This window comes from Lynx rufus, unplaced genomic scaffold, assembly GCF_022079265.1.
Source record: "Lynx rufus isolate CCGP_SWC_20201006 ecotype Redwood Valley unplaced genomic scaffold, mLynRuf1.p SCAF_4, whole genome shotgun sequence".
NCBI classification, from domain to species: domain Eukaryota; kingdom Metazoa; phylum Chordata; class Mammalia; order Carnivora; family Felidae; genus Lynx; species Lynx rufus.
This window is the reverse complement of record NW_025814856.1, coordinates 50,017,270-50,040,871: the sequence shown is the minus strand read 5'-3', so window position 1 is coordinate 50,040,871 and position 23,602 is coordinate 50,017,270. Positions and strand designations below refer to the sequence as shown.

At 47.7% G+C, this 23,602-nt stretch overlaps 1 protein-coding gene across 2 annotated transcripts; it reads right to left on the bottom strand.

Annotated features, from left to right (window-relative positions):
- Positions 1–716: 716 nt before the first annotated feature.
- Positions 717–22,803, bottom strand: LMCD1 (LIM and cysteine rich domains 1). 2 transcript variants are annotated; one of them, XM_047097213.1, is made up of 4 exons: positions 22,621–22,803; positions 15,531–15,866; positions 2,044–2,259; positions 717–1,333 (listed from the first exon to the last, which is right to left on the bottom strand). In XM_047097213.1, exons 1-4 carry the CDS (start codon positions 22,786–22,788, stop codon positions 1,175–1,177), a joined length of 879 nt encoding a protein of 292 aa, XP_046953169.1. In that variant the 5' UTR covers positions 22,789–22,803; the 3' UTR covers positions 717–1,174. The 2 variants fall into 2 exon arrangements, with proteins under 2 accessions (XP_046953169.1, XP_046953168.1); XM_047097212.1 differs by having other exon boundaries at positions 15,537–15,866.
- Positions 22,804–23,602: the final 799 nt, after the last annotated feature.

The following is a 23,602-nucleotide window of genomic DNA, read 5'->3' as shown; positions in this document are numbered from 1 at the left end:
CTTGGCAACACATGGGAAATTTGAGAAAGAAGGAAAGCCATGGGTGACCAGGCTGTGAGCTCCTAAGCCTCATGTCTTTTTTTGTCTCTGTTTCCCCAGTGGAGAAAGAGATTCCTTTTGTTAGATGTTGTGCAAAGGAAACTAATCTGGGAGCTGCAAATGCTCAGAGGTCATAAAAAGAGAGAAAATCTGGCCCAAAGACCTGTTCTATTTGGCTCATTCTGTGCTGAGTTGGCAACGTTTAGAAGAAGAGAGATTTCGCATAAACATCCTATATTTCTTCAAGACTGCCCTCACTGGTCACCATGTCCCCCGGGGCACCCATTGGCCGAGCTCAGGTAGCCCTGTGTGGCTGCTCCCCAACACTCCACCTGGTCTCACTCTCAGAGGGGTTCACTCATTCCCTGCGAGGGCAGCCGATCAGCTCCCGGAGGCTGCTTTTTGATGTACCGTAAACCATGACACGTCCCATCACTGATCTGGGGGTTCCTGGGACGGGGGTCCAGGGGTTCTGCCTTGAGCACCTGTGCTCACAAAGAAATCTGACGAGACGCGGTTGGCAAGGAGGCGCAGCACTTCTGTGCCTTCTGCCACCACCAGCACTCAGGACCGAGGGGCTAAACGGGTGCCATGCAATCACCGCCATGGTGTAAATGACTAGATCAGGGCATAGATGGACTTCATCAGACTTTTATTGAATACGTTCATCATGCCAAAAACATCTTTTTTTATTTCAAATTCAAATTCCATTTGAAAAAGGAGGCCACAAATGACTGTTGGGATCCCAGCCAGCTCCTGGAGGAGCCCCCACGTTCGTGAGAAAGCACGCACATCCGACAGCTACGTGATTTGATCACTCAGAACTGCATTTTGGGAAACTCCTAGAGATCCCTTGCAGGATGCCAGTTGTGTCTGTAGTCGGTGGCTGGGAAACAACAATGTAACCCCATTCTCAGACCTCTCAGAACATCGCTGGCTTTAAAACTATTGACTCTCAAGGATCTACCAGCCTAGAATACGTGTGTGTACGTGTGCATATATATATTCCCACTGAAAAAAATCACTGGTTTTGTTGCCTGCTGGCCATCACATCGGACCCTTAGAATGACCTCAGCACCCCTGGCTCCCCTCCTTGGTGGGATCCTGTGGATTCCGGCTGTGGCCGGGCAGCCCTTCAGGAGCGTTTGGACTTGCTACAGGTTGGGCACAGCAGCTGGCCCTTGGTGATGATGTACGCCCGGCCGCTCAGCTGCTGCTCACAGCCTTCACACACGAAGTGCTTTCGGTGCCAGGCCAGGTCTTCCACACGCTGGTAGTCCTCCGAGAATATGATCTGGGGAGGGGAGCAGAGACAGTGCGCCAGTCAGGTTCTGTCCCTTGTGGAGACAGGGTATCAAGGACAAGTTGCAGAATGGTGGTTCCTCCTCCCCCATTCTGGTCTCGACCTTCAAATGCGTCAGTTGAGGAATGGGACACAAACCTCAGGCAGTAAGTACCGTTATCTGCACAGGTCATAATTGTCTCTTAGCTTGTTAGATGGAAAACAAAATTCTCTGCCGTAGGCAAGTTTTACTTAGCTAGCAGCCATGATACTCTTTGGCCCGAATCCAAAGCCCGGCTTTGTTCTGAGATGGGATTACATATCCCGGTGAAGACAGACCAACAATAGCTAAGTGGCCAATGGCCAGTCTTCACCAGCAAGGTCACACAGGGTCACTGGGGCTTTGAATAAATAACACTTCTTTTTTTTAAGTTCATTTTATTTTGAGAGAGACAGAGCATGCAAGCATGCAAGCGGGGGAGGGGGAGAGAGAGGGAGAAAAAGAATCCCAAGCAGGCTCTGCATGGACAGTGCAGTGCAGAGCCTGGCGTGGGGCTCAAACCCACAAACCGTGAGATCGTGACCTGAGCTGAAACCGAGAGTCGGGCGCTTAACTGACTGAGCCACCCAGGCGCCCCACACACTTTGGAATATGTATATGTATGCTGAGGAATCCCTGAGGCTCAGAAAGAATTCAGAAAGAGCAGAACAGCTCTTCTCACCTCATCGCAGCCAGAGCACCGGGGCCGTATGCTCTCGCAGTAATGGCGGCCACACCAGGGGGCACCGTCCTTCCAGAAGTAGATGAGGTCCACCAGTGGCTCCGAGCACTTGGCACACACAAAGCAGGTGGGGTGCCACTGCTTGCTGTAGCCTGCCCTGTCTGAGTAGACCACAGGGCTGTCCGCAGGGGCCACTCCCTTGCAGAGCTCACAGACCTAGAAGGGGAGGAGGACACCAGGGATATAAGGTGGTCAGGAGAGCATAGTGACGTGGGTTTGAGCTTCAGCTCATCTCTTTCCTTCCTGGGGGCCCTCCAGCAAGTTACTAAACCTCTCTGTTCCTCAGTTTTCTCATCTTCAAACCTACCTCATAGGTTGCTGTGGGGACGAATTAGTTAGTTGTTTAGCTCAGTGAGTCTCAAACTTTTTATCCTCAGGACCCTTTATATTCTTACAAATTATTAAGAACCCCAAAGAATTTTTGTTCATATGGGTAACAGCTGTTGGGATTTACCAAAAGAAAAATTAAAACTGAATAAAAACTTGAATAACTATTTGTTGATTCATTTAAAATAATAAACCGACATGTTAATATAAATATTTGTAATTGAAAATAACTGTAGGGGCACTTGGATGTCTCAGTTGGTTAAGTATCCAACTGTACATTTTGGCTCAGGTCATGATTTCATGGTTCATGGGATCAAGCCCCATGTCGGGCTCTGTGCTGACAGCTTGGAGCCTGCTTGGGACCCTCTCTCTCCCTCTCTCTCTGCCCTCTCCCGCATGTGCACATGCTCTTTCTCTCTCCAAACAAATAAATAAACGCTAAAAAAAAAAAAAAAAAGCTCCATTTTCCCCAGACAGAAAAATTTAGTGAGAAGAGTGGCATTGCTTTATATCTTTGCAAATCTCTTTAATGACGAGCTCAATGAAGGACTGCTGGATTCTTGCAACCGTTGTAGTTTTTTGTCTTTTGCGTTATGTTGCTTTCTTTGAAATATATGAAAAAAATCTGACCTCACCCTGCTATGGAGTTAGAAAAGGAATGGAGGAGTATTTTAATAGCCTTTCCAGATAACTGTGGATATTCTTCCTTGATACTAAATCAAAATGGGACAAGTGGTAGTTTCTCAAAAGTCAATGGGGAATCTGAACCATATCAATTAACCTTTCATCCTGCTTACATTAAAACCCACTGGACCACCTTGCACTTTGAATGGATCTTTTACCCACGTGTAATTATTATTATTATTTTTTTTTTTTGAGAGACTGAGTAGGGGAGGGGCAGAGAGAGAAGGAGAATCCCAAGCAGGCTCCAAGCTGTCAGCGCAGAGCCCAACTCTAGGCTCAAACTCAGGAACCGTGAGATCATGACCTGAGCCGAAGCTGGGTGGTTAACCAACTGAGCCACCCAGGTGTCCTGTATAATTATTTTTTTTAATGAACCTTACATTTTAAAACAGTTCTAGATTTACAGAAAAATTGTGAAGATAGTACAGAGAGTTATTTGCCCCACACCTAATTTCCTCTGTTCTTAACATCTTAAAGTGATATACCTGTCACAATCAATTAACCAATATTGATATGCTATTATTAAGTAAAGTCCCAACTTTATTCAGATGTTCTTAGATTTTCCTAATGTCCTTTTTCTATTCTAGGATCCTACATCACATTTAGTCCTCCTGTCCCTTAGGCTTCTTTTGCCTGTGACTTCTCAGACTTCTTTTGTTTTTGACGACTTTGACAGTTTGGAGGAGAACTGGTCAGGTGGACCTCAACTGGGATTTATCTGATGTTATTGTCATGATTACATTGGGAGAAAAACCACAGAGGTTAATTGCTATTCTCCTGACATACTTTCCAGAGTACATATGTAATCCATCAAATCTTTTGAGTCATTTTGGAGTTATTTCCAGCTCCTCAAAATTCCGATGATGATGATGATGATGATGATGATGGCAGTGGCTATCATTTCTTAAAGACAGGTCTACATCCAGCGTTATGCTCAGGATTTTGCACTCCTTACAGAAGCCCTGGAGAGATATTCCCCCTTCTAGATTTAGCTCCCTTTTAAGGAAATCATTATTTCCCTCCAGACTTGGCAAAACTGAGTTTCAGAGAGTTTCAGTGGTTGTTCATTAATATACAGATGATAGGAGGCAAAGCTGGGATTTGAACATGGGCCAAGCCTGACCCCAAAGCCAAGGTTCTTTCTACTATACTGTATGTAGGTGTCCATAAACTGCAGCCACACCAAACCCTGATGCTCCCTGTACTCGTAAGACCCTCTGGCTAAGAACAGATTCTACGTTTGAGCTCCAATTCACTGAAATGTTTTCTCCCAAAAAAGAACTTCATTTTCCTCATTAGTAGACCTGTATTAAGGACTGAATTGTGTGCCTGCCGCCAATTCATATGTTAACGTCCTAACTCTCAATGTGACTGTATGTGGCTACAAGACCAGGTAATTAAGGTTAAATGAGGTCATAAGGATGGGGCCCTAATCCGACAGGACTGGTGTCCTTACCAGAAGACTAGGCACCAATCAACTTCTCTCCCACCCTGTGTGCACACAGAGGAAAGGTCCTGTGAAGACACAGGGAGAAGGCAGCTATGTACAAGCCAGGAAGAGGGGCTTCATCAGAAACCCACCACACCAGCACTTTGATCTTGGACTTCCAGCCTCCAGAATTATGATAATAAATTTCTGCTATTTAAGCCACCCAGTCTGTGGTGTTATGTTATGGTGGTCTGAGCTGACCAATGTAACCTGTATTACAAAAACCTGTATTTATATTATTAGATTGTGAATTTCAGAAATGGAAAACTGTGGAAATTTGTTTTCCCTCTTGTTACATAAAGTACCTACATGATATCATCAGTTTTGGCTCTGGGCCTACAACACCTAAAATATTTACCATTTGGCCTCCATGAGAAAATGTTTGCAGACCCTGGCTTTAGATGAGGACTGTAAGCTTACCAAACACCAATTATGTGTCAGCCAAACTAGAAATTTCATTCTGCCATGCAGACATGAGTAGGCATAAGAGCCTAGACACTTGGCATTCTTAAGTTATATAGTTTAATTACATTCTTAATATATATTCTTGAGTATGAAGAAAAAATAAAAGCTACGATGACAAAAAATAAGGAAAGAAAACCAGACCACAAAGAATGCCCACGTACTGACAGGGGTCCCTGAGCACAGTAGTTGTTGAATGAATGTCTACATAAAAAATATGCTTGGCTAATGGATCCGGACAGCTTGACAATGTTCCTTAGAATGTGCTGGACTTGTTGTTTCAGTTATGCCCACAAGAATGAACGGTGTGAGTCCTTCACCGCAATGAAAACCCTGTTCCTCTGCACGTGACTGAGTCCCAGCTCCCATGGAGCTCATCAGAGGTCTTAAACCAAAAACAAGTGATGAATCATCATTTACTTATTTTCACCATCCCTTCAGCACAGCCAGGACGTGTAAACTATTTGGCAAGTGTCATGTGAGTACCAAGTGAGTTTTCTGTCCGCCTGGCTTTCTAAATTTCATGGGACGAAATTTCCAGCCCTTTTCGTCCAGCAAAGAAGGGACTTGGGGTCAATCCACCACCTTGGCTGGGTATCACTGTGGTACACCAGTGGGGCTCCCAACTCCAGATTTCCAGATGTTGCTTAACACGGAAGCAGAGGAAGGGAAAGAGATAGAAATGCACGTGGCGGAGTCTGGGGAGCATCTGAAAGCACCCACAACCCACAGAAGGAAATGGAGGGCTGGGAGGTCAGAGGGGCAGTCTGGGTGGCTGTGAGCCTAGGTTATGGCTGAGATCTCTGGAGGTAATGGGGGGCCATTACTGGTTCTTGAGGCTGGAAGGGCTGTGTTTGGTTTGCACTGGAAGGAGATAGTTGTAGTGGCAGAGGCAGCATGGAGAAGGGAGGGAGAGTCATGCTCGCAGAGCTTGGTCCCGACCTTCCCCCACCACATCTGAAAGTGCTGTCTTAAGCACCTCCCTCAGTGAGGAGTGGCCCTTCCCTCATTGTTCCCTCAGCATCCCTGGCTCCTGGCCTCGTTATTACCAGTAGCCAGCCCTTTTTAAAGCAAACAGTGTCACTGCCATTTTATGAAAACAAGATGTCCGAGTAATGAGCCCTGTCAGCATGTGTCAGGAACAAATTTCCTCCCTTGGCCTCTGAGCTATTTTCTGTGTTCCTTTCCCTGTCTGACAGTGTCCTGGATAGTAGATCTGACAGTGTGCTGGCTCTGTCAGCCTGGTGGCCCCTCAGCCACCAGGGGCAGGCTGGCAACCAAGAGTCAGAACGCCCCCTCGCCTGCTTGGCTCCTAGGATCCTTGCCTTGCCTTTCTCTGCACGAACTTATTCTCCAACAATCCTTGGTACTGAAGTGGACAATTTCGAAATTGCAGTAGGTAGCTGAGAGTGGGGCTGGCTGTGTGACCTTGGACAAGTTACCCAACCTCTCTGTGCCTTAGTTTTTTCACCCATCAAGTGAGGATACCAATAATATTAACAATGTCATAGAGCTGTTGCATGGATTAAATGCGATAATAGAGTTAATGGACTTTATAAGGGCTCAGTAATAATTAGCTAAAATCTCTGGTTATCCGTACCCCAGCTCTCTTTATAGATGAGAGACCTGTGGTCCGGAGGGGTTAAATCCCTTTCCCAAGATGACAAAGACATATTGGAGGCAGGATGAGCTTTAGGTTTGGAGGCCTGAGGTTCCTTTCCATAACACCATGATCATGTAGGTTGGCAGGAAGTGACTTTTCCCACCGATGAGCTTTGTACTTTCCCATCTCCATTGTCTCCATCTGTGCATGGCCAGAGAATAGGGTTCTGGGAGTTGTATCGTCCATCACTACCCCAGACTTGGCTATAGTCAGTCCTCTCCCCCAAACCGCCCCCTGTAAGACCCTGGTTCTCAGACTGAAGTCTGCACCAATACCCCCCAGAGGGCTTCTTAAAACAGACTGCTGTGCCCCACACCCACAGTGTCTGATTCGGATAGGTCTGGGATGGGGTGCAGGAATCTGCAAGCTCTGGGGGATGCTGGTGTAGTCAGGGGACCCACTTTGAGAACCACTGCCACACAGAGTTTAAAAATGACCTTAAAAATAAGCTCAGCAAAAATGATATCATCAACTCTGTTCAGTTATAGCAAATGCCAGTTTGAATTCCTGGGATGCTTAAATTCTACACAATTTTTAAGAAAGCCCAGTGTGGTCATTCCCAGGCTACTTCCCCTGTGAAGGAGATAGTGTGGCCAAGTACAAGTCCCTTGGGACTATGTTAAAAAGCATACAGAAGAACACATCATTAGCGTATCAGTTGGTTCTTATTCATACTCTCAACCATCTAAAATCAGAGCTTGCTCATGAGAATCTTTCTAACATTTGCCACATAACTTAGTTTGCAGACCATTTCCCCCTGAGAGGAGGGGAGAGTGGCCCAAATCTTTCACAGGTGGAACAGGTATGAAGTTTCTCCTTATGACCCTGAAGTTTTGCCCTGTCCCTGCTCAAATGGCGAGAGATTCTTAATGAAAAAGGTCTAAATGAAAGGATTTGAAAATTCTATACTTTGGGCCTTTGTAATCTGTAAAAAAACAAAAACAAAAAACAAACAAAAAATGCCTGGTTTGAGAAAGCTGAGGAACATTTCAGATTTGGCTACTTCAGAAGCTAAGACCCTGCAGGGTTGGGGTTCTTTTGGTCATGGTGTGTGGAAATGTTGGCAAATTCTTGGACACTCCTCCATCCAATGGGGTATCTAAGTCCCTTCCTTTGATTGTGGTCCCTCCTTAATGACTTGCTTCTATTGAACAGAGTGTAGTGGGAGGGATGTTACAGATGCCTGTGGTAGGGCATAAAAGACAGCACACCTTTCACTGGGATCTCTCTCTATACACACACCTTGGGAGCCCTGGGAGGACAGGAAAGAAATCGCGAGACCTCTATGCCAGGGCGACTTTGTGGAGAAACCACACAGAGAGCAACAGGCCCAAAGACCCCCTCCCTGGCTGGTCCAACCCAGCTGTTTGTGTCTTCCCAGCACTGAAGCCATACCACCGAGACAGCCCCCAGCCTATAGGCTGCTCCAAATGATGCCACGTGGGCAGAGACAAGATATCCCCACTGAACCTTGCCCACATTGCTGATTTCTGAGCAAGACAGAGGTTCTTTCTTTAAGCCTCTCCACCTTTGGGTGGTTGGATATGCAACATTAGGTGACGAGAACATCCAATGTGAGCACACAGAATTAAGACTTCTGGAATGGGAGTAACCTAGACACAAAGTGTTTTAGGCAACAGTATATTAGGGACAGTGGCCAAAGGTTACATGGCCAAAGACCTGTCTCTAAGGACCGAGCTGTGTTGGCCTTCAGAGCAGGATCAGCAGATGTGGAGAACCCTCTCCAGCAATAATCTCTCTGCTGGGGTTGCCAGAAGCTCTGTCCCAATAATTCTGTTCTTTTCTGGAAGGCTCTTATCCAAAGGCCTACTCAGTCTAAACCCAGAGTGCCTTGTGAAAATCTCACTATTACAATACAGTAAATATTAACACAAGGGCCTTGAATTCAGGCACTGGGTTCTTTCCAACACAAATACTCAACAATTTATTTATAAACAGCCTCTCCCCATTTCCTCTTATGGTGATTATTCGCCATCTTTGCTTTGCAGCCTCATGTATCCCAGAGGTTTTTTTTTTTTTTTTTTTTTTTTCTCATTTTCTTTCCTTTTTCAGCCCAGTGTCATTTCTGGTATCTTTAGACTCTTGTGTTCTGTTCCTCCACACTGTCATCTTCCTGAGACTCCTCACAGTACAGACTGGGCAGGCTGGGTGCAGTGGTTAGGGTGAGGGGCTTTGGGATAAGATCTGTACGATTGCTCCATCACTGATAAGCCCTGAGACAAATCACCCACCTCCCTGAGCCTCAGTTTCCTCACTTGTAACATATGACAGGCCCTGGCTTATGGGAGATGCTTTACACATGGCGGTCCCTGTTGTTGGCCAACCATTTCACCTCATGCTTCTTCTTGGGGCAGACGATTGAACATGGGCCTCTCTGCCAAGCAAAGTCACATGTTAGGCATCTCTAACTGAATCTCTCTCACTGGTTACCTGATGAAGGGGGAACACAGAGCCAGGAAGGCTTCATAAATGCTACTCTCAGAAGAGAGACCGTCAGCCTGGGGTGTTCTCAATTCCAGCTTTGACAAGTGTGTGGGCAAGAGCTGGCTTCCCACCAAGGACATTGCAGAGTAGGAACAAGCCTTATATGTGGTCATCTTGTTGCAGTGGTCATGCACGTGCCTGCAGCTGCATGGGGTGCTATGGAAAAAGGAGGTTCCATCATCTGTGGTGTTTGTGGGGTTTGGGGTAAGTTCCAGTTCTGCCTTAACCGCTCACAAGCTAGATGACTAGAAAAAGGGGAAATTATATTTTGTAGGAGAATTCTTAGGATTCAGTTGAAAAAAAACAAAACTAGGTAAAGCCTTTGGCACAAGTGCTGGGCACAATCTAGGTAGTCAAGGAATGGCAGATGATATCATTATCATCATCATCATTGTTCATTAACCTGCGTTAGCAAAATGAAATTGAATAAAACCAAAATAATTCATAAAAAGCTAATAGAAACCATGTTTTACAGTTGTGCTAGTTCTGGAGTGAGCAAACTACATCTGTGGGCCAAACCTAGCCCACTGCTTGTTTTTGCAAATAAAGTTTTATTCGCACACAGCCATGGTCATCTGTTAGATATTGTCTATGGCTGCATTAGTGCTACAACAACAGAGGGAGTAGTTGTGACAGAGACCGTGTGGCTTGCAAAGCCTAAAATATTTAGTATCTGCCTTTTACAGAAAAAAAGTTGCCAGCTCCTGTTTTAGTCAATGGAATATTATGCAGCCCACTCCAGAAAAAAAAAAAAAAAAAAAACCAACTTGTGAAGTCTCTGTGGCAACATGGAAATATATTTATAGCATAAAAAAGTGGGATGAAGGGAATTTTCAGTGGAAAGAAATTCCTTTAATGTCATTAAAATATCTCCACTGTAAAAAAGGAGGGAGGCAGATGTTGAGAAGCCTGGTAACCATGGTGATTTTTCCTGCTGCTTCCCTGGGCCTTTTACCCTCTGTCCTCCAGCTCAGACAGGGCTCAGGACTGGGGGTGGGGCAGTGGTTTCAAATTCCCAGAGAGGGGCCAGCAGGAAAGCCAGCCTGCCGAGCCCACAAGCCAAACATCTGCGGCACAAAGATTTGGAAGTCCCTTGCCCACAAATATGTCCCTTGTTGGGGCAGGAGTTGGGCTGAGCAGCCAGATGCTGTAAGTTTCCATCTGAGAGGCAGGCCTCAGTGGGAGGGGTTGGGTGAGGGGCACCCAGCAGTGATGGTAAATTACTAACGGGTGGAGATTACATTGAATGCTATGTTCTGGCTTCCTTTCCCCTTTCTTCAGTTACAAGTTTGGGGTGTAGGGAAGGGAGGAAATTCCATGCCCAGGAAATCCGCACATTTCATTTCTGAGAAAATACCAAGTAAGCATTCTAAATGCAGGGAAATGGTTTGGTGGGGCTGTTAACAATCAGAGCATTGAGGTCATTGACCTCGCAGCCCAGGCGCTCATAGGTTCCATCCAGGTGGGAAAGGTGGGGCGCGGAGGGCCTGGAAAGTGGATATGGGGCTCTGCCATTCTCCAGGGAATGTTCCAGATTGCTGGAGTTGGCAGATCCCTGGCCATGGAGCTCTCTGAAGCCCCCCAAACCCATGAGAACCCATGGTGGGTGGGATTGGGGTGTAATGGGTGAGGCCTTCCATTGTTCTTGGCATGCCTACAAGAGGCCCCCAGATTCTTCACTGAACTGGGCTGTGGGTGACTCCAAACTCTGTGGCTCAACCAGCAAACATAAATACACACGCCTTTGTGGAGTTGTCCTCACCCCTCCAGGGCCCCACCCCAGGACTGCTCAGACTCCTCAGAACTGGTGACCAACAAGGATCTGGGATGGAATCCCAGCTCCACCTCTTATCGGCAAGCCTTTTAAGTTCTCTGCTGCAGGTTTCACAGCTGTGAAATGGGTATGAACAACTCCAGCCTCTGCCAGTAGTTGTTAGGAGGACTCAAAGACATGAGTGAGCCTGCTGTGAACAGTCCCCTTCCTACCTGCCCCCCTTCCTTGCCAACACACACACAGTGGGGCAAGTAAAGGAGGGAGGGGGAGACATTAAATATTTGGGGTTTTTAATTGGCCTCACTGATTTAAAGGGCACACTTGTGGGGTGACAGTGGCTGAGTTAGCATCTGGGATTTTTCACTGCGGTGTTTCCTCACAAAGACAGGTGCCTCTGACGGCATTTCCCATGGTGTCCTGCGTCTCCTAAGCTCAGTGTAATAATGACTCTTTAGGGCTGCTCTGAGGTGGGCAAGGGCAGCCACAGCTCCTGGGTTCTCTTCTCAGGTGAGCCTCAGCTGATGTTAGGTTGCCCTATCCTGTCAAGGGGTGGGTGTGCAGGCCTGGAGTTGGAAAGCTGGGGTACACATCTGCGAACTGTACCTGGATCTAAGGACTGCACAGCCCCAGCCATACGGGTGAGTTGAGCTCAGAGGGTGCTGTTCCCACACTCTGGCTAGACCTCTGTTATACATGTGGCCTCACCCCTAACTCAGCTCAAGGGGCCCATTTCCACATGGACAAGGTGGAAAAGGCTTTTGGCAGTAATGCTCCTCTGGTCTGGAGAACCCTTTCCTCTGAGCACATTTTGGTGGAGGGGCTTGGTGAAGACTCAACAGCCTGATCCTGTCATAGCTCGGGTCCCAAGGTCTCTGAGGAAGGACAGCACTGTAACGGGCTGACAGCAGATTGATGGAGCCGTGCCAGCTCCGAGGAGAAACTCCCTGCAGTGTAGACGGAGCCGTGCCAGCTCACAGAAGTGCCCTGCAGCATAGGCTGATTGTGGCTCCGTGAAAAGGGAGCTGGTGGCCTCAGGCTGCTGAGTAGTGTGGTTGGGTGTGGTGTAATGCAGTGTGTGATGCCCTGCCTGTGTTTCCCAAACTCCCTGTGGGTCTTTAAAGGAAGATTCCTATGTAGCGTCCTCAGAGCTGGACTCCCTAAGCCAGGAGGCCTAAAACATCTATAGAATGCCCTGCTGTCTTCTCTGATCCTCACCATATGCCAATTTAATGATATTATTTTTCCTCGGCTTGTATGTAAAATTATTTTTATACTTTTTTTAGCAGTGGTTCTCAAAGTGTGGTCCCCAGACCAATGTCAGCATCAACCCGGGTGTTCATTAGAATAGCTGATTCTCTGGCCCCACCTGTTCCTACTAAGCAGGGAGCTCTAGGGTGGGGCCCAGTCCTCTGGATTTTAGCCAGCCTTTCAGGTGATTTTAGTTTGAGAACCACAGCCACAACCTGCTGGAGGCTCTCATAAGTCCTACCTCAAAGAAACCCACTTAGTTTTGGTTACTCTAATGTCTCCCAAACTTACATGGCCATGTAACCCCTTTAGGATCTAATATCCATTAGCTATCGGAGGAACAATCTTTGGGCAACAGGAAAGATGGACTTGGGGACTGATGGGGGGTTGGTTCAAATCCCACAGCTTTTCTTCAAGTCATTGGGTGGTTGGGGGCTTTAAATCAGACCCTCTCGTTCTTAGCGCTGCCCTTGGTTCAGAGAAAGCCAAATCATAGCTGCTAACTATAGTAATAATGATCACTCTTAGGATGACAAACAATATTATGTCACCAAGATCATTCTAGGAAAATGTGTTTCACGTGTTCTTTCTTTTGCCCATTTTTTTTTTCTCATAAATCACCGCTTGGATTTGGGGCATCAGTCTGAGTTCTATAATTTCCTCCCCATATCTGGGTTCTCAAATTGAATGCCCTGACCATTTCTGGCAAAGTCCACTGTCCTCATCAGGGGAGCAAAAATCAGGCTTCCTGCCTGATGCTTGGCTCTGGTAACTGTCCTACACTTCCCTTTTATGAGAAACAGAAGGGACACAGCACACAGGATGGCCAGCACCCACGTCCACTTGACTTGGCCACTGACTAGGGTAAGGCAGAACAAATTTGGGGTTGCTGGGGACACACTATGGACTGGCAGGCTATCTAGCTACCTTTATAGGATTTGCTCCCTGGCTTCTAGGAGATAAACAGGGAGTCAATAAAAGCACCCAGCCTTCTTTCTTCCTGGAACAGGTAATAAGCAGGGTTTTATAACTCAGCATCATGTAGTTGGAAAAGTATCGGATCCAGGTTCTACTCCTTAGAAACTGTGGAACCTTGGAGAAGTTACCTATCCTCTAGAATCTCTGATTCCATACCTGTCAAATGGGGTTGGTGAAATTCACCCTACTAGGCAGCTGGGTGAGTTAAACAAAGACTCTGAAAGAGTAGGCATGGCATCTGGCACACAGCAGGTGCTTAATAAATGTGAACTTGGATCTCATCATCCTCCGGGGCAAAATGGTCATCTAAATTGTCCCCATCGTTAGAGGCTCTATTTAGTCTGAATATTCACTGATTCATCCATTTGTTCATTCATTCATGGTTCACATATTTATTGAGCACCTACTATCTATATCAATGGCACCTGCTGAAGATACAGAGATGAAAAAGAAACCCGCAGCACCTAGAGGTGACATGAACACATGATGTACAGGCAGGGATCCACTAGTTACATAGTTATCCAATCAAGATTGGGGGTAGGATAAGGAAGGAGAAGGCCGTTTTCCCTAGCCAGCCCAGCCCAACCACCACGGGCTTCCTTCAAATTCTGTTTTTGGTCTGGTCTTATTGTTTAAATGCTTCCAAACTGTCAGAACTACTTCCTAAAGTTGACGATAGGCAGGGGCTCAGGATCTCAGACCACCTTTGCCCCACTTCCATGCTGTACAAATATGTGGGGCTGAGTCAAGGATAAAATAGCGTATCTCTCCTGGGAATGGCAATTGGGAAATGTCGCAAGGACTTAAAGAGATCGCCTTCCAACTTGGAATTATGCAGTATTTATGCTTTAAGGACAGGTAACTATTTGGATATAGGGCTGGATGGGGAGGACACTAGTTTATGAAACACTAACTGGATCTAATTTTTTTTTTTTTTAAGTCGCTGGGACATGGATTCTTCCTCGGAAATGGGTCTTTTCAACACCATCGCCAAACCTGTGGTAAGGAAAATAAGTTTTGTTCTTTTGACTTAGAGTTCTCAGATTGACTGTGTGCGGCCATAGTTCACTGGACGGTAATCCCAAATGAACGTGCCAACAAATGGGGGGTGGACATTCAGGACACAGGTTTTGGATGGCAAGTTTGAGTCACTGCAGGCAGGAAAGAGCCTGGCCCTTTCTGAATGTAGTGACAACATCACCAGGGCTGGCATTTCCCTGGGCGGTCCGGCTCACACGGGCGACTGCCAGCCTGTTGCCAGCAAGGCAGGTTATTTGCTTGAGGGCTCCACGTATTGGGACATTTATCTCCAAATAACAATTAGAGGCAGCTGAAGTCACTTGGCTGACTGGGGCAGAGGGCAAAAGGTAGACGGGAGCCAGAGGCCGTGAAACAGCAAACATCAGCCCTCTGTGGTACCCGTCTCCAGCTAGTCCTTTATACCTCCTGTGGGGCAGATGAAGACAAAGCCATCCATGAGGTTTTCACCTCCCGGACACTCTACCTTCTTCATTTTCTCTCAAATAGCCTCCAGTCCCTCACTCCCTTACAGCACATCTTCCACATGCTGCTAGAGGGCGCCTTCCCAAGCACAGCTCAGATCCTGTGATAGCTCCCGCTGAAACCTGCCATAGCTGCCGGTGGCCCTCAGAGTGAAGTCCTACATCCATGGTATTCTCCAGTGTGGGGACGGTGTCCTCCACTTGTTTGATTTCCTGGGGCTTGGCAGACAGCACAGGCTGGTTGATACTTGGGCGATGAATGGATGGAAGGCTTGCCTCTTCAGGAAGTGTGCCCCTGCTGACCCTGCCAGCGTCGTGTCCCCACGCCCCCCAGCACACCACGCTTTCAGGCACATGGGACTTTGTTCAATCCTCTGGCTCCACCGTGCTCTCTGGAACTTAGGGTTGTTTTGCCCAAGCTTGCCTCTTTAAGACGGCCTGGGTCTTCCCTGCCAAGCCTGAATTCATCCTAGTCATTTCTCCCGGCCAGGCTGGGCCTCAGCTCCTCCTCCAAGCCCACCCTCACCTCAAGCAAGGTTAGATGCCCTTTCTCTAAGCCGTGACAGTTTGGTAGCCTGTGACCTCCACTGGACGAGTAGCCTCTCAAGCACAGTGACCTTGTGTTATTTTCCACAGGATAATGCCTGGCACAGAGTAACTGAGCACCAAACAGCCGCTGGCGACATGAATGCGTGAAATGAATGTTGGAATGAGGGGCAAGAGCCTGGAGCTGGGGCCCTGCCTGTGCAAGCCCTGGGCCTGGTTTTTTCAGCCAGACCTGGAGGCACGGCAGACACTTACGTATTCTTTGGACGGGTCACCGATGCTGCCGTTGGTGGTCGGAGCGGTGGTCTCTGTGCCCTCTGGCTTTTCCTGCTGCTTCCCTTCCTCCTTGGGCAAGCCACCCTGCCCAGGGAGGGCCACCTCTCCCACGCCGAGGGCCTCGCTCTTGTATTGCTTGACGAACTCTTCCATTACTTTCAACTCATTCTCCAGAAGTCCGCGGCAGCGAGAGGGATCCTGGTCGTAGATGGGGAGCTGCTGCATGAGCTGGCGTCGGCGGTAATAAGCGCCCTCGGTGCCTGTCACCGGCTGCTTCTCTTTGGGGATGAGCTCCATGTACTGTAGGCCCTAGTGGGGAAGAGATAAACCGACTGTGATTCTCAGGCACCCAAGCCAGATCTGGAATTGGTGAGCAGCCTCCAGCTTCTCCATCTGTTTTTGCAGAGCCCCAAGGCTTGTCAAGGCAGAAATGTTGTGAATTTGGCGACACCCGGAGAGGCCTAAATAAGCTGTCACTCTCCACCCAAGTGGTCGCAGATTCACATTCTGAATGGGAGTGTTGTACTGGATGCGTTGGCTTTGCAACGCAGATTTGGTTTCCTTCAAAACTAAATATTTTTACTTCGCTTTACCTCGTGGCAATGCTCCTTAAAAAGAAAAAGAGTCAATCTAGTTTAAAATTGCTTTGCTTGGAAAAGTATAATTAAATCATTATAGGCGTAGGTATTTCATGGTTTGTTCATTTAAAAACAGGCAAAGGCACCTTCTAATAGAACAAATTGATAAGGTCTCGTGGTAATAACATTTCCACATCAGTATGACTGAAAACCATCTGAATGTTAATATGTCCATAGATAACTTTCCAATTTGGCTTTTTTTTTTTTTGTAATGAACAGTAATCTTATACTTGGGTGGGTTGCAGGGATGGGGAGATTCAGAGGAGAAAAAGGTCAAGGCCACACAGCATGAGGAAGTGTGAAAAGCAAACTGTTTATCCTTTACAACTGGTCTCCATTTCTGTGCCTGACCCTGACTGTGACTCTGACACCCCCACCAGTTTGCCGGATTCCCACTGCCCAGGTGGCTGTTGCCATACTTACCCTCTTGGAACCTGCCTGTGTCCTGTCACATCCCGTGGTTGGAACTGGATTGTGGTAATCAACATGGAAAGTCGACTGTAATTCATAATGAACAATCCCGGCTTTTGCCTCATGTTAGGGAGGAGGGGCAAGGAACCTGATGGAGGGGCGTACTAGTCCAGAGCCTGGTTTGCTAACTTCCATAATAAATGAATTCTGGGTCAGAGCAGTTTTAGAGAAGGGAGAGGCAGTTGACCCGGGTTTCTGTGGGACTCATGAAGTGAGAGGTGGCTGTAGATGGCCCTATGTGGCTCTGCCCTAGAGCTTGGAACACCTGTGGGCTCACAGAATACTGTGAATCCCCCTTCACCTGCACAGTCTCTAAGGACTTTTCCAGGTGCTTTTTCAGGCACAGGAGATGGACTGGGTGGTAGATAGAATCTTAGGGTGTCAGGGAATTTGGTTTCTAGCTCCCTCCCTGATGCTGTTCTCTGTGTAACACTGAGAAAGTACCCAGCCACCCAGGCTTCGGTTTCATCATTGCAAAGTTTGGGGTAGACTGCGTGATCTTCAGGGTCCTGAGCACTGTGAGAAGTCTGTGGTGACCTCACTCGGTCCTCACCACAATTAGCAGAGAGAGAGGCAGTAGCACTGACCAGGGTCTACAGTGCAGGAAAGCGGCTCAAGGAAACCCGTGGTTTCTGGTTCGCCAAAGAGGCCAAGACTCTGAACCCCAACACACGGAAGAAGAAGTGCCAGGGAGCCACATGGCTGACCACACGTCTGGGAAAGGCTCGGTCCTGACTCTGTCTGCGGGTGGTGTGGGGTGATGCTGTTTTTCCCTGGGTCAGTATGAAACCACAGGTGGCTTCCAGCACAAAAATGGCAGGCAGGTAGGTCTGAAGAACCTAGTCACAGACTTTGGGGTGCATGAGAATCGCCTGACCACCTTGTGAAAAAGCTTCCTGGGATCACCCTAGACTTTGATTTGGGAGTCTGGAGGAGCCCAGAAGTGAGCACTTTTGCAGGTCCTCCTGGGTCATCTGAAGCAGGACATCAGAGGACTCAGGGACAGTGGGTAGGGGGAAGGGGTGTGACCATCTGAGGACAGGGCAAGCAGCAGACCAGCAGCACACAGGCTGGGGCAGGGCACGGGGCCCTGGGGAGATGGGTTAGAGACAGGTGGGTGGGGGGGGCAAATATCTATCCCAGGCCTTCTTATTTCGTGTCTGAGGCCTGCCCCGTCCTCAGGATCTGTGGAAGGGATGGGGAGGTGGTGACAAGACTATGGCTCACCGTGCCAGAAAGGGCACCCAGACCTGCCTAGCATCTCATTCACTCCCACTGTGGAAGCAGTTCCAAGTGCATGGCTGATTGAGCTCATGGGAGCACAGCCTCTTCTTCTGTGAGGGCTGCTGACCTCCCAGGTTGAGTGGTTGAAGGAATGGCAGGAAGAGCTCACACTTACATGGTACTTACTATGTTCCAGCACCCTTCTAAATGCCTGACCCATGTTAGCCCGTTTACTTCTCACAGAACTTCTTCTCATATCACCCCTCGAAAAACCGAGGCACAGAGAAATAACCTCCAGAGGGTCACACAACTCGTCTGTGGTGGACACAGCTTTGTACTCAGCAGCTTGAGTCTCAACCCCTTCTACACTGCCTCTCTAGAAGGCGAATGATTTGCAAAGAGGAAAAAAACAAATTCCCCCAATCTCTAGGGGAGTTTCCTTCTGTCTTCATTTCAGGGTGAGGAGGCTGTGTGGGCACTGCCTAGTGAGATGATCCCCCAGCCCCTGGATATGCCCCTGATTCCGGCCTTCAAGAGCATGCATCCCTCCCTGCATAGCTTTACAAATAAACACTGTGGTAGGAGTCCCGGGGCAGCGGCCTTGCTGGCCACCTGTCTGTTGATCCCTGTATTCAGTGTCCTTTCATGGCTCTGTCCTGGCTACAGGTGTTTGTGACCTGCAGGGCTAACGGATTCCTGGCCAGAACTCTGGAGACAGGGAGTGTTCCCTCCCAGGAACCTGTTGCAGGTCAAAGCCCCAGGTGAGTACCTGCTTTCTACCTTTGCAGGGTCAAGGCCACACCATGTGGCCGCCAATGTTTTGTTGTTGTTGTTGTTGTTTTGTGATGGCTGGCCTTGCCTGGCTGGCCTGAGAACCCTATTCACACACCTGTGGTAGACATTACTCATCAACCCCGGTGAGGGCATCAGAGTCTATCTCAACACAGCCCTTCAGACAATTGCTGTTGACTGGCATGGGCTTGGGAAGGGGATGATGGGGAGAGAGGGCTGGCTCAGAGTCAGCTTCCTGTGCCACTCAGAGCTTGTAAGAGAATCTCTCAGAAATCCCTCCAGGAAGCTGATTAAGGTCATGTTCCCAAAACCTTTAGCAAGAGGCCTTTTCTCAGAGCAGTTGGAAAGGTTGGTTTAGGTTTCAAGTTTTTCACGAGGACCTTTCTGAGTCATTTGGTGCATTGCTATCTGGCTGGGACATCTTGGGTGAAGAGGTTCCCAGAATCAGGCTTTATCAGGAGAAGAATCAAAAGGCAGAGAGAAAAGTGGAAAAGAAAGGTGCCTTATTCCCAGAGTTGGGCATAGTTGAACACACATGGACTCTGGAATCGGAAGTCCCCATCCTGCCTGCTCTTTCGGCCTCTCTGGCGGTCAGGCAAGGACAGTACATGGGCTTTGTGTTACATGCTAATCTCCATCAACAGTGGCTACTTGACTGCTGTGTTGAGAAGGATTCTGAGGCCCAAAGAGACTCAATGGAAGATCGTGCTCTAACTGACCAGCAATGTTTGCCATGGGTGTGGGAGTAGAGGATAAGGTAGGAGTGCCACACCTGCACGGGTTCCTCAAGAGCCTCTGTTTGCTCTCCTGTAAAATGGGGTTATTAAGCACATAGGGAGTGGTGAGATGTTGATGACATATATCATATATATAAATATATCATGGTATTTTTTTATCATAATCATAAATATATCACAGGGATTCCTGAGAGAGTCTCTAACAAGCTCTGAGTGGCACAGATAGTTCTGACCCAACCCTCTCTCCCCATCATCATAAATACACACATACACACACACACACACACACACACACACACATACACGTGCGCACACACATGCAGAATGCTCAGTGGATGCTGGTTCCCTTCATCTTTTCATCCTTGCCTCTCCCAAATCCTGGCTAGCTTTCAAAGATTTTCCCAAGTCCCTCCCTATTCTTAGAAGCCTTCCCTTAAAAGTGCTAACCCAAAATACATGCTGTTTTCTGCCTCTCCTCCTACCTGTCTGGTTCTCCTGGCCTGGCTTGATAGGTGGGAGCCTAAGCTTTGGAGTCAGGGAGGCCTGAATCCAAGACCTGGCTCTGTCATTTAAGCCAGCTATGGGACATCAGGCTAGTGGTGTCACTTCTCTGAGCCTCCGTTTCCTCCTCTGTGAATAAGGGTAGTAACAGTATATCCCTAACAGTGTTGGAAAATTAGACGAGACCACGTATGCATAGCTCTTAGCATATGCTAAGCTTAGCACACGTAAGTACTCAGTAAATATTAGCTATTAGGTTTATTGTTACTAATCTTTAAAGGCTTAAGAATTTCTCCATTTTTCATTCTGGTTGGGAAGGATGACAGCAAGATTCAGTTCCATTTCCAAAATATAATCAGTCCTGATCACTTGGTAATTAAAAAAAAAAAAAAAAGTGGGGAGGGTGAATGGGAAGGGAGAGCTGTCCAATCTCAGGCGACTTGTTCAGGCAGGCCAGATGCAGAGCAGACAGAGGGGCCTTTATACCATGTGGTTTTATGAGCGAGCATTAATCACAGCCTCACGATGCCTTCCTCTGATTAGTCTGGAGCCGAAGCATTTGGGGTTTTCACCAGCCAGTTCCTGACGCCCACAGCCAGCTCTTTTACGAGCTGCTTGCTTTAGTTTCCACTGACATCTTGGAGACCTGCTTGATGGCTTAGCCAGACCTGGGTGCTGGAGGCAGACCCACATTTGGAGCCACCCAGCACTGCTATAGTTGGATGCCACTCTCTGTGGCCCGGATCTGCCCCTGCCCAGCCCCTCCAACTGGTCAAGGCCGATTAACCATTCTAGGTTTCCTTACATGTAAAATAATTCCTACCTCACAGGGTGGCTGAGCTCACAAATGCTGATGTATTCTTTTAAAATATGTTTTCAAGAACTATAGCTTTTTAAAAAAAAGCATCTTTGCCTCTCTCCACTTGACTGAAAAGGGATTTCCCCCTCCTTTCCTCCACTTAAGCTACAGCTTAGAAGGGTGCTGCTCAGGTGCTCTATGGTGAAGGATCGGGTTTTTTTGTTTGATTTTTTTTTTCACCGATTGCAGAAGGATTTTTGGGCTCACTGCATGCGATGAGAATGTAGCTCATGCCACATGAGATTTCCACGTGAGTCTGACCACGTGGAATTCTGTTCAGTGAGAGGAGTTGTCTGATCACATGCTTGGATGTCAATTGCTACTATATTTCCCCAACATTTATTTTCAATTTCTGTACTTCTCGTTGTGGACCAGTCACAGGATTTTGTGGTACACTGTTAGTCCACAGACCACGTGTGGAATGCCACTGGCCCGGAGGGTAATGTAGTACAAATAGGATGTGCCAGATAGGATGCTGCACAGGACAGGTGTGGTGTCTGCCCTCGTGGACCTCGCTTCACTCCAATGAGAGAGATAACCAAACAAAGACATACATAAGACAATTGCAGCTCGCAATAAATCTTCTAAAGAATCAATGGCGAACTGAGGGAGAGAGAAAAAGATATAGCTGGAGGATAGGTGGACTGGGGAGTTAGGGAAGGCCCGTCTGAGACCTGACTATCAGAAAGACCCAGCCATGCAAAGAGCAGGGAAAGGCATTTCAAGGGGAGGGAACAGCAAGTGTAAAGTCCACGAGGAGGGCAAAAGCCTGGAGTGTTCCAGAGCAGGAAAGAAGAAGGTCAGAGCACTACAAAGTAATGGGTGAGGGGTCATAGCCAGAGTGCGGGTGCAGCCTGTGGGGGTATGACCATGCAGGACTTTGAAGGCTCTCCTTTTCTCCCAGAAGAGATTTAATTACATGCCAGGCTTCCATATCTAAAATTGTAGGAACTTTTTCAATCTCATGAACTTGTGGAAATCATCTAGGCCCTCACTATTCCAAGCGTGGTCTGGGGGCCAGCATCCCCTGGGAGCGGGTCAGGAGTGCAGAGTCTCAGGACCAGCCCCAAGCTTCCTAGATATATTTCTGCAAGTTGTCTAGATGATGTATGTGCTTGTTGAAATTGGAGGGGCACTGGTCAGGTCTGTGGGGTCTTGACGATGGCTGCAGGTATCATTATCTGAAGAGTTAAATGCCCATGTCTGGTGATTCTGATCCTGTAATCTGGAGCTTCTGATCTGGGGTGAGGCCTGTGCATGGGAACTTGATACGGGTCTTTGTAGTGGGCAGCCAGGGTGTGACCTTGTGCAAGTTACTTGCTGTCTCTGGATGTTGTCCTTCTCTGGGTGCCTCACCCCCAGGGTTGTGTAAAGCTAGTCTGGTTCTCCCTTCCAAGGCTAAGAGCCTTTAGCTGTTGGCAAGAAGAGAGGACTGTTTTTGTGCTCCCCCACAGGCCTGCAAAGGATACATCCCAGGCCACTCTGAGGGAAAAGGAACAACTCACACATGAAGACAAGCACTGTGGGAGTCCTGAATGATAAGTCAGCCTTTGTTCAGAAGTGGGGAGCCCAAAGGGAATCATGAACGACCCTGTACTGGAATTGGAAGGGCCCTCAGAATTCATAGAAACACTTCTATCCATTTCATGGAAGAGGAAAACCGAGGCCCAGACAGTTTTCACTTCAAGATCACATAAGTGATGCAGGAGCAGGTTTGGAACCTTAGTTATTCCTATCATTTCTATAATATTGCCCTCTTCTTACCCTGTCTTTGAAATTCAGGCATGACTAACATTTACAAGGACAGGACAACAACCATTTGGTTGGAGGAACTGTCTTACCAGTTTCTGGGTGACTCCAGGGGGGGCCCACTCATAGGTGATGGTGTCAAAGGTGGGATCTTTCCCAGTGGCAATGGGATTGGTCATGATCATCCGATTCCTCTTGTAAATCCGGATGCCATCCCCGCCTTTCACTCGGGCTGTGAGGGTGGAATACTTGGAGTCCATCAGCAAGCGGCCAATTTTCCGATCGTCTTCCAGCTCAGAGCTCAGGCAGTGGTCCTCATGGCTGCATTTGCATGACTTGCATATTTTCCTGGAGGTGGGGGCGGTAATCGGGAAAAGTGAGATCAACCTCCAGAGAAGAGGAGCCGTCTCCTGCTGGTAGCATCTGCCTTTTTGAAAGCAAGTTCAAGGCTCAACTTTAGTAACTTGGAACGGCTGGCAGCAGATGAATGGTAATGTGAGACCAAAAGGACTTTGGGACTGGGAACTGCTTTTGGGAGACTACCTATCAATCCGTCTGTCTGTCTGTGGGGAATGTGGGATATGACTTCAGCTGGTCAGAAGAACAGCACATTTTTACTCATGGTGGCAGCAAGGGCTGGTTCATTCATTAAAGATGCTCAAAAGCAGGAGTCTTTATGACCTGTAGGTTGAACCTGGCCCACAACCTGATTTTATAAATAAAGTTTTATTGGAACACAGCCATGCTCATTCATTTATATATTGTCTGTGGATGCATTTGGGCTACAGCGGCAGACTTGAGTAATTGCAGCAGAGACCATTTGGCCCACGGAGCCTAAATTATCCACTCTCTGGTCCTTTATAAAAAATGTTTGCTGACCCCTGCTCTAAGGAATTATTGAAATTGTCTCCCAAGATTCATGAGCGTTGGAGCTTCAGCAACTGTGAACTCTTTAGCACTCATACTGAAGTTAGAATACAGCTGGAAAATTTCTTTAAGCAACTTGTGGCTGGGACCCAGGGGAAAGAGAATGAGCTAAGAAAACCCCTTGGGCTGGAGAGATTGATATTCACT